Consider the following 12,065-nt stretch of genomic DNA (forward strand, 5'->3'; position numbering starts at 1 on the left):
AAGGTAGCAGCTTATAGAGCTGCTCTACTCCTAAAGTATAAAGCACACTAGGTTTTAATCATTTACAAGTTTATTTAACAATAGGCAACCCGCGACCGTGGTTCAACACGTAGCCACTCGCTCGTCGTGGAAAGGTGAAAGGTTCTAATCTTGGCTTAACACCGCGTCATAACTAAAGACGTTAAAATTAGTTCCCACTGGTACTATGTCAGTTGTGCGACAATAATAGTTAGAGTAGGGGGAATGCCTTGGCCCGATACAGGCGCAACTCATTACCATTCACAGTTAGGACTTCTGAGACAAAGGTCGTGCAATCAAAGGGTTGGTTGTCTGATGGGTATTACTTAACCTAAAACCCCGGGTGTTTGGACAGAAAAGAAGACGTTACTACAATTAGCTTAAAATCAATTCTAGCCTACATCCTAAAATCATCATGTGCCTATGTGAAGCTTATCTAAAATTAAGCTCTTAGTTATTTAATTAGAGGAAAGACAAACAAAAAACCTTACTACTTTATATCATAGAAAATATTAATTTACCTATTGACTTACTTTGATAATAATCATAAGACATAACCAGCAAAAATATGTCTTATAGATAAAAAACATTATATAGACATTGAATATTAGAACGGACACTCCTTAAGTTTAGAAAATATTTTCAGTATGGTTTCAAAACCGACTAATATCCGCTGGATTACAACCGGTTCACGGCCACACTGAAAAATCATGTATATCATCATATTACAGACAATTTTCCACGAAATACTAAAATAAAAATCATGAAATTAATATCAGTTTTGTTAGCCCGGACCTTCGGCTCCTTGGTGCTAACAAAACTGGTTTTAATCTCATAAATTTTTATTTAAAATCCGCGGAAAGCTTTCTATAATACAATGTGATAAAAAAACTTTAAAATATAGTTTATATTTTTATTGTATCCTTTTATTACTATTAGTGTTAATATGTTATATTGATTATTTGTTATACAACATTAGATTCTGTCTGATAATCAGGGACCAGAAGGGATAAGTTAATGGACAATAAATTGTTGTAACCCCGCCCCCCCCCCCCAATTATGATTAACAAAAATACCTTTTACCTAATCAAATTCAATAATTCCCAAATGTTTTTAAGCCATAGAGTGTTTTTTTGGCCAATTGACCTTACTTAATGACTCTTTAAGACAAAGATCAAATTACTGCAAAATTGTGTCAAAAATTATCCATGTGACGTCATAAAAATGAGGAATTGTCCATTTCTTTTTTATTGGTTTTCGTTCCCACTTCTCCTATCATCTTTCTCATTTTTATGACGTCACATGGATAATTTTTGACACAATTTTGCAGCAATTTGGCCATTGTCACTCTTTATATAACATGAAACAAGATAGCTGAAATAAGGGAGGGAGGTAACATTGGACTGTAGTACCCAAAGTTTTATAACCACGTTATCTTACTCGTTGGTCCAAAAACTTAATTTAATTTTAATTAGTTGGTTTTAAACTATTAGAGTCGAAACTTTTCAACCATTAATTTTAATGTACAAAAGTAGTAATTTTGTTTTTCACCACAGGAGATGTATAATATATATTTATTTATCGTCCATTGTCTTATCCCTTCAGATCCCTGGCTAAAATGGCGCAGTGTCAATATATATAATCAGTAACAGGGATATGGTACTGCAAGAAAAATTATACTGCCTAAAATATTTCCGTCAACCAAAATAGTCATCACTGAGACATTGTTGATATTCATCCATAAGTAGGCAACTTGCCCATAATGCCAGATCATATATCAGACCAGTTTTTCTAATGGCATCTAATTTTTTAGAGAATCACTAAGCTCATCTGCTGGAGTCGTTGAATGAGGTAATGGGTTCGAATCTCGGCTCAAACAATTCATACCTGAGGAGAAAAAAGTCGAATCTAATTCTACTCTGTCAGACGCGAAACGATAATGATAATAACAGGGGGAATGTCATGGCCATGTACAATTAGAGCTTAAAAACGGTCATTTAATCAAAGACGTCCAAATGTGGAGGTAAATGGGTGTTTACCCCCTCATTTTACCCCTATTGAAATTCAAAAAAATACTCTAGATTAACCACCCTTGAACCTTTGAAATCCCTCATGGACGTTACAGTAAAAAGCGAGTCAAAATATTTTTATCTCAGATGCTTTATCCCTCTACTATATACATTAATAAAATGGGTATTACTATCCACACACCATAATTACAAATTTTTCCAACAAAATTCCGCCCAAAACTAGATTCCACTCAGATTTCACCAACTGAGCAGGGTTCTAAAGGGATAAGACAATGGTCGATAAATGGATTTACACCCCCATAACCCTTTCTTATAAGGTAATAAAATGGGTATTACTATCCAAACACCATAATTACAAATTTTTTTCAACAAAATTCCACCCAAAACTAGATTCCACTAGGATTCCAACAACTGACTGTATCACTGTACCCGAGCAGGGATCTAAAGGGATAAGACAATGGCAGACAAATTCATGTACATCCCAATAACCCTGTACTATACAGTAATAAAATGGGTATACCCACTATCCACACACCATAATTACACATTTTTCCAACTAAATTCCACCCAAAGTAGATTCCACTACAATTCCACCAGCTGACTTACCCGAGCAGGGATCTAAAGGGATAAGACAATTGCCGATGATTAATGTTTAACTCCAATGAAGATACACAAAGTTACCCCATATGTAGATTACAATTAGTGGTTGAAACGTTCGGACACTCAACTTAAGAACCAATCGATAGAAATTCAATAAAAGTCCCCAAAGTTGTTAGGCCAAGGAATAAGAAAACTTTGGGGAATAGTGTTTCAAATTGTCCAAAGAGCGTAGCGAGCAAAAAACTTAACCATTAAAAAAAAATGATGGAGTATTTTCTTTGTTCATGCCTAACAACTTTAATACTATGCTAGACATGATTTTTCAGTATGGCTTAGAACTGGTTCTAGTTCAACGGACATTGATCTGTTTTGAAACCATATTGTAAATTGTTCTTCTTTTAGTTTTAGTTTTTATAGATATCCAAAATGAATTATATTTTGATTAACATTTGTATTTAAATCTAAAGATAAAATTGAAGAATTCTGATATAGATGATTTAGAATTGATAATCTATATTTTAAGACACAGTAATCCAAAGGATAAGAGAGACCGATAAATTTTTGTACATCGCCAATGTTGATACACAAAATTACTCCTTCTGTAGATTTAAAGTAGTGGTTGAAAGGTTTAGACACTCAGCTTTATGAACCAACCAATCAAAATGCCATAAAATTCTCTAAAGTTTTTAAGCAAAGAAATAAAAAAACATAAATAAAAATCTTTGGGGACTAATGTAATTATCAGTCCAATGTCCCCTCCCTCTCTGAGAAAGACAGCATTTTGGAAACCTGTCAGGGAAGATAAGGAAATTTACTTTTACTGGTAACCATACTTTTATAACCACGTTATATTATTCGTTGGCCCAAAAACTTGATTTTAATTTGATTGGCTGGTTCTAAACTAGCAACGTTTAAAATTATTACCAATAATTTTAATAAACAAAAGGGCTAATTTAATTATCATAAATTGGGGTATACATCAATTTATTGTCCGTTGTCCTGTAATACCTAAAGTTCCTTGAGAATCTGCACGTCTGTACAAAAATCTAATTTTTATCTTTCATATCAGCTGAGAAAATCTCAAATTATTAAGTTGCACAGAAAGACATTTAGTTATAGAGCTGCTATGCTTCTGAAGAAAAGAAGGAATGAAAAATTTTTCCTATCATTAATTTTTTTAAACAATAAAGTCTATACTTTTATATCATTAATTTAACCAACGAAAATAATTAATTCATTTGGGTTTCTTAATTATAAGTCACCTGGATTGGAACTAGTTCTTAGCCATACTGAAAAATCATGCATCGTATCATTGACAATTTTCTACGAATAATGTATTAAAAATCATAATATTATTCCCAGTTTTGTTAGCCCAGTTCTTTGGCTTATCGGTGCTAACAAAACTAGAGTTAAATTAATGATTTTTTATTTTACTATCCACGGAAATCTGACTATAAAACATTGCGTTTAATAACTATTATTATTTTAAGGGATGAGATACAGAAAACTTTTGATAACAAGGATAAAGATTTGGATGGCAGGTGAGCATAACTTTATAGATAGTAGGGCTCGGCAGCCGCGCGTCAGCCGCATATAAGTCTAAGTGAAATCGTCATATCATAACTTTAAAATCCAGGTGGATGTTTAAACAGACAATCCACATTTTCTTCAAACTAGCGGGTTTAAATTTGAGGTATATGTGCGGCTGAAGCGCGGATGCCGAGTCCTGATATCTTAAAATCTTTTGGCATCTAGTGCAGTTGATGTTAAAATGTTCCTGGTATCTCCAGAAATCTATGTACTTTAAAGTCTACTAGCTGCCAAACAGTTGAACATATATGTTATGCCCGCACATCGTATAAGCGAACGCCTATAAATAATCTTGAATAGCCAAGATCCAATGATGCACATTAAAAGCTTAATTGTACTTTCAGAATAAAAATGTAAGGAAGTAAAAGGAAAAATACTAATAATTATCTATAATACAAAGTAGAATAATGTCTGTCCGTCCGTAAGATCACGTATTATTTAAAGTAATTAAGTTATTTTGTTTGTCTGATAAGATCTCGGGAACCATTGAATCGATTAAGTTTACAAGAGGAATATTTGTTAGAAAAATTACCCCTATAAAAAATAATTGGAAATAATCGGGGGTCGACTATTTCAATCTTCGTGGAAAATTGACTGTAATACGATGCTATACATGATTTTCCAGCATGGTCGAGCACCGATTCTAATCCAGCGGATATTAATCGGTTTCGAGGCCATAATAGAATAATAATTATTCTTACTGTCATGAATATTTTGTAAGGTCCTTTTTTATTTAAATAGAGGTCAGAATAACACTTTTAGATCTTTTTTTATATGGGACAAATTCAATAAAGGAACCCAGTAATAGTGTCGGACTGATTATGACGTAAAAAAAAATTAGCCAATGGTAAAATTTATAGTGGCCTCTCATTGGCTAAGTATTTTTTTTTCGTCATAATCAGTCCGACACTTTTACTGGGTTCCAATAAAGTCCCCAAAGTTGTTGAGGTAAAGAATTATAAAACTTATAAAACTTTGGGTACTAGCGTAATAAACAGCACAATGTCCCCTCCATCCCTGTTTTTTTTTTCAGAAAATAAAAGGTAATAAAACAACAAATTATTCTTTTATTGGTTACATATGAATTTAACATGTTTCATATGATATATTTTTAAATCCATTGATTGTAACAACGTGGTTATAATTTTGTTAAATAAAAGTTCCCTTGTATAAAAATATATTCATTATTCATTGCTTACAAAAAAAATAACGGCTAAAGGGATATTTAAGCTTTTTAGAAAAATGCATAATATTTTTTTATACATATCAGACGTCATAAGTTCAATGGTCTTTTTTATATTCCAGTATGGCTTCGAAACCGATTAATCCACCGGATTAGAACAGGTTCTCAGCCATACTGAAAAATCATATTTAGCTTAGTATTTCAGACAATTTTCAACAAATATTTAAATTCAAATTATTAATTAATACCAGCTTTGACCCGCGAGGCCTTCGGCCCCGCGGGTTTAACAAAAACTGGAATTAATCATATGATTATCGTTTACTATCCGGGAAAAGCTGTATATAATACAATGCGAAAAATAACTATTAATACCGGGCAACTATTATTTAGTGAAAAAATAATTAGCGAAGCAAGAATTATGAAAATATAGATCAAATTCCTATTCTTAAAAACGCCAGAAAGACAGGTGGGCTATTTTAAATTGTACATTATCTTTAGTGAAGCTTTGCAAAGTGTCTAAAAAATCAGCCATGTGACGTCATAAAAATGACGGAAGAGCGGAGAAGTGGGAAAGAACCCCCCTAAAAAAGAGATTGATAATCCCTCAATTTAATTACGTTACATTGCTGATTTTGTTAAGCTTCATCTTTTACACTAAAATCCAGTAATAATTCAAAATATTTGTCTTCTTGGTATAGTAAACAATAAACATTGACAAACAACAGGTGAAAGATTATGAATTATAGAGTATCTTTACTTTTTAAAACATTTAAAAATAATTAATTTTTCTGTTACCCATACCTTTCATCCCTGGGTATGTATAGAATAAATGTTTCAATATGCTCCACAGGTCAAATAAAGAATTGTAGTCAAGGTTTTGCTTCTCACAAGCGACACTACTCTATATTTGGTTCATGTCTGTATGTCTATTACGATATCTGCATTGCTAGTACCCTCAGGGGTTATGTCTTGGCCCATGAACAGGCACAATCAGGTTTCTGAAAGGATATGATAATGGCCGATAAATTGATGTACATCCCCAATGATGATACACAAAATTACTTACTGTAGATTAAAGATAGTGGTTGAAACGTTTGGATTCTTCACTTGATTCTTGCTCTCTCTCTCTCTTTTAGAGCATTTTGTAAGCAATGCTTCGCCATATTAGAATATTTCTATCCTTGTTCTATATCGATCTAACTCTCTCTCTCTCTTTTATATGCATGAAATGTCAGGTCTAATTTAGTATGTAGTGTATGTATGTATAGCCAATAGAAATAGTAAATCTAGATGGTTGGTCAAACTAATTTAGTATGTAGTGTGTGTATAGCCAATAGATATAGTACATCTAGATGCTTAAACTAATTTAGTATGTATTGTGTGTATAGCCAAAAGTTATAGTACACCTAGATGGTCAAATTTATTTAGTATGGTATGTGTGTATAGTAGGGTTGGGCCGGATATCCGGTGTGGCCGGATATCCGGCCATTTTTAATATCCGGCTGGATACCGGATATTGAAACTATCCGGCCGGATACCTGGCGCTATAATTTTTTATACTTTACACCAAAAATCTTTGCTTTTTAAAATCTTAAATGGCTATAATTTTCTTATTATTGAAGCTAGAAGAACATTTTTCTTCATAAGTTTAACTTTATGTAAATTTATATAAGATTTCTGAAGAAATTTTTTTTTTACTACTTTAATATCTGGTAATTTGGCCGGTAATCCGGCCGGATATCCGGTAATTTGGCCGGATAACCGGATATTTGCCGGATATCCGGCGTTGGCCGGATATCCGGCCGGTTACCGGATATCCGGCATTTGAAATCAGCCGGATATCCGGTATCCGGTATCCGGCCAAAAAAGTATCCGGCCCAACCCTAGACTGTATAGCCAATAGATATAGTACATCTTGATGCTCAAACTAATCTAGTATGTAGCGTGTGTATTAAGATATATAAGTTGGAAAGAATTTAAATGTTAGAGGGAGATTTGAAATTTGCATCAAATTTTAAGGATTTTTTATAAATTCGTTTTTTTTATAATTCTTTATCTAAAAGCGGAAATACAATTTAAGTTTATTAATTTTGACATCTGTGATTGGTGGATGCAAAACTATCTGCGCTCTGATTGGAGAAGCTTAAGTGTTGTACATCATTCAACCAATTAGAGCGCAGGTAGTTTACAATCCACTTATCCTATTGGTCAAAATTAATTAACTTAAATTGCATTTCTGCTTTTAGATAAAGAATTATACAAAAAACGAATTTTATAAAAAATCCTTAAAATTTGATGCAGATTTCAAATCTCCCTCTAACATTAAAATTCCTTCCAACTTATATATCTTAGTGTGTATAGCCAATAGATATAGTACATCTAGATGATCAAACTAATTTAGTATGTAGTGTGTGTATTATAGCCAATAGATATAGTACATCTAGATGGTCAAACTAATTTAATATGTAGTAGAATGTGTATAGCCAATAGATATAGTACATCTAGATGGTCAAACTAATTTAGTATATAGAGTGTGTATAGCCAATAGATATAGTACATCTAGATGGTCAAACTAATTTAGTATATAGAGTGTGTATAGCCAATAGATATAGTACATCTAGATGGTCAAACTAATTTAGTATTTAGTATGTGTAATGTGTATAGCCAATAGATATAGTACATCTAGATGGTCAAACTAATTTATTATGTAGTATGTGTATAGCCAATAGATATAGTACATCTAGATGGTCAAACTAATTTAGTATTTAGTATGTGTAATGTGTATAGCCAATAGATATAGTACATCTAGATGGTCAAACTAATTTATTATGTAGTATGTGTATAGCCAATAGATATAGTACATCTAGATGGTCAAACTAATGTAGTTTGTAGTGTGTGTATAGCCAATACATATAGTACATCTAGATGGTCAAACTAATTTAGTATATAGAGTGTGTATAGCCAATAGATATAGTACATCTAGATGGTCAAACTAATTTAGTATATAGAGTGTGTATAGCCAATAGATATAATACATCTAGATGGTCAAACTAATTTAGTATGGTATGTGTGTATAGCCAATAGATAGGTTACATCTAGATGGTCAAACTAATTTATTATGTAGTATGTGTATAGCCAATTTTATTTCGACGGCCAAAAAATTAGCAAATCTATAAATTTTATAAAAGTATAAATTATGTGAAACTATTTAGAAAAGTTTCATTTCATACTCACATTAATATGTAAATTAATTTATCTAAGATTAAATCAACCACTAATTACTATGCAATGAAACAAAAAAATACTTTTTAGTATGGCTTCGAAACCGATGAAACCGATTAATAGCTATACTATTTTTGAATTAGTTTTCCTTTTGGAAACTAAAGTCTACGCCCTAAAAATCTAGGATAGGGAAATGTTTTAGAAGAGTATCAAAATAATAGTTAATTTTTTTCCCAGTATCGCTACGAAACCGATTGCAATCGGTTCTCAGCCAAACTGAAAACTCATGTATAGTATTGTATTACAGACAATTTTCCACGAATATTAAAATAAAAATCATAAAATTTATACCAGATATGTTAGCGTAGGCCTTCAACCCCTTGGGGCTAACACAACTGGTTTTAATAATTTTTTAAATTTTATATCCACGGAAAGCTGCCTATAATACGACGCGATAAATAACTACTGTTATTTATTAAGGATAAAAAAATTGGCAAAAGTTCAGATGATTCGCTCCTATAATTTTTCATTTTATTATCCGCGGAAAGCTGTCTAAAATACAATATGATAAATGACTATTCTGAACATATATTCTATATATCTACAAAAAAGCTTTTGTTAAATTTATTTGAAATTCAAATAAATCAACTTTTGGTTAATATCCGAAATCAATAAAATTGGCATTATTTATAACAGTATTTATTCAGATTCAATTCTATTATAATATAAATAGTCATTTAAATTGACACATATCCTATACACACACACGCACACACACTTACACACACACACACACACAAAAGAATAAACTTGATACAAATCAACTTTTTTAAATCATAAAATAATAGCAGCTGCCCCCAAAGCATTTAGGGAAGGAAGAGCAGACAAATAGCCTGAAACCATTCCAAGAATAAAATAAGAAAATGAAATAGCTCAAACTATCCTGTAACTTATGTGAAGCTTACCTAAAATGGAAAAATTAATCAGTGTAGTTGTTGGATAGTCATAAAACAATTTTTATGTGTAAATTCTTAAACTTTTTTTTTATAAAAAGCACATATATGGCAATGGAAATAAGTCTTTATAGAACACGTTATTCGTGTATAAAACGCTTTGGAAAGATAAAAATGTTATGTACTGAGTATTTCCTATACATATTATTTACTTGTAATGTAACAGTGCTTCTTCCAAGTCCAAGAAAGTCCCTCAATGACGTGATAAAATGAGGGATGAGGAGAGGAGGAGTGGGAAAGAAAACCCCTAAAAGAGAGATGGATAATCCCTCGTTTTTATGACGTAACATGCTGATTTTTTGAGGGACTTTCTTCGTCTTCGTGCTTCTTTTATTTGTCTGTCAGTTTTTAAAGTTTAGTCATATATATGGAAATGTGAATATATGACTTTAGGCTAGCCCCCATCCCCCTCTTATTTTTGATATATTTTAAGCATAAGGGGTGGAGGAAGTTTAAGTACAACATGGGAAAGATCCAAGGAACATATTTTTCTATAGAGAGTTAAGGTACTCTCCCCAAAATAGTTCTAAACCTTCCCTGGACCTATAAAAAGGTTCCCTGTAAAAGAGAACCTTAACGGTTCAGCGATTAGTAAGATCTTCTTTACACACAGATAGACATCTTGTTACTTATATACAATATTGTATGTATTGTATAATAAATTTAAAATAAATACAATGTTAATACAAATGTTCCTTTGACCTATAGCAAGGTTCACTGTAAAGGAGAACTTTATCGGTTTAGTGATCAGTTAGAACCTTCGCTACACACAGATAGACATCTTGTTACTTATATACAATATTGTATGTATAATAAATTTAAAATAAGCAATTTTCATTGTAAAGGAGAACCATATCGGTTTAGCGATCAGTTGGAACCTTCACTACACACAGACACACATCTTGTTTCTATTTATAAGACTAGCGGCTACGACCCTAGTGGCCTCTAGGGGCACTTTGGGAGGGGAAAAGTTGAATTAGAAAACTAAATTGTTTGATTTTAGATTTAAAGATTTTTTGGGTTGGGTTCGGTTGGTGTCCCCATCTTTTATTTTAGAAAAAAAAAAAATTTTGAGGGGGGAATTTATTCTATGTTCGAGTTCTCTTGGGAGGGTGGTGATACCCTCCCTCAAAATAGTCATAAACCTTCCCAGGACCTTTCACAAGCTACCTTGTAAAGGAGAACCTGATCGGTTAGCGAGATCCTTCGGTACAAACAAACTAACCCTGAAAAACAGACAGAAACAGACAGACAGACAAACATCCTGCTACTTTTATATAATATTGTATGTATATAATAAATATAAAAAGTACAATATAAAGGAAAATTGTACCAGAAATTATTAATTTTGGTTGCCAAGATTATTAGTTCCCTCCTTTATTATTGTCATATAGTGGTCATTAGTCATATCTATTGCCACAACTAGGACAAAACCACCCTTAGTTCTCCTTGCCTATTGTAATGGATTTAATATTAATTGGATCTTACACCAGATTATCATGTTATCTAATAAAGTGTAACTTGTAGCAAGATAAAACAAAAATCCCATTCCTTCCTCCCCTCTACCCACATCCCCTCCCCTCCTAATGGAAAAACGAACTGACCAATAAATGATATGAGAAATAGCAATCTAAATTGACGACAATTTCCCCCCCTGCTATAATATCCATGTATATTCTACATCTATTCCCCTTGCTTGTAGTTAAAGCCTATTGGTCTGAAATCTATTTTATAAAATAACCATTCAGGGAGGGAGGGGACATTGGGCTGTTTATTACACTAGTCCCCAAAGTTTTTAAATAACATTTTCTTATTCGTTGGTTTGACAACTTTTGGGACTTTTATTTGATTTTGATTTTTTGGTTCATTAAGTTGAGTGTCCAAACGTTTCAACCAGTATTTGTAATTTACAGATGGGGTATTTTTGTGTTTCGTCATTGAGGATGTACATCAAATTATCGGTCATTGTTTTATCCCCTTACACAGTTATGGAATCTCGACGACAAAGATTTTTTTATCCAATCTTGACAAGTGAGGTATTTTTGGAAAGAGGAATATATATAGAAAACGCCTATGAAAATTAGAAAATCCGCAGAAATCATATTTGCAAGTTATTTGCAAAAATCTGCAATGTTAATTTGCAAAATTAATTGCATGCCTTAAATGACTTATTTAGAAAAAATCTTTTTATGAAATGTGTTTATCTATAAGTATAGAACATACTTAGGGCAAAAAAAATTTCTTTAGTGTTACTTTTTTCACCTTATATATGAAAAAAGCAGTTTCTCACATTTTATGATAAAAAAAGGTATAGGAACAAAAAAATATGATTTTTCTTGATGTAAACACAATAATTGGCATAAAATCTATCATCCTAAATGTAAAAATCAGATATAGAATCCTTTTTAG

At 32.1% G+C, this 12,065-nt stretch overlaps 1 protein-coding gene across 1 annotated transcript in view; it reads left to right on the plus strand.

Annotated features, from left to right (window-relative positions):
• The window catches only part of LOC145327094 (troponin C-like), an 85,473-nt gene that overhangs the window by 39,780 nt on the left and 33,628 nt on the right, over positions 1–12,065 (plus strand). Inside the window, exon 4 of the mRNA XM_080170618.1 lies at positions 4,139–4,189. Within this exon, the coding sequence (XP_080026744.1) occupies positions 4,139–4,189 (51 nt within the window). The remainder of the gene's footprint in view (positions 1–4,138; positions 4,190–12,065) is intronic.

The sequence above is a fragment of the Acartia tonsa genome, chromosome 8, assembly GCF_053477335.1.
Source record: "Acartia tonsa isolate MP-2025a chromosome 8, ASM5347733v1, whole genome shotgun sequence".
NCBI classification, from domain to species: domain Eukaryota; kingdom Metazoa; phylum Arthropoda; class Copepoda; order Calanoida; family Acartiidae; genus Acartia; species Acartia tonsa.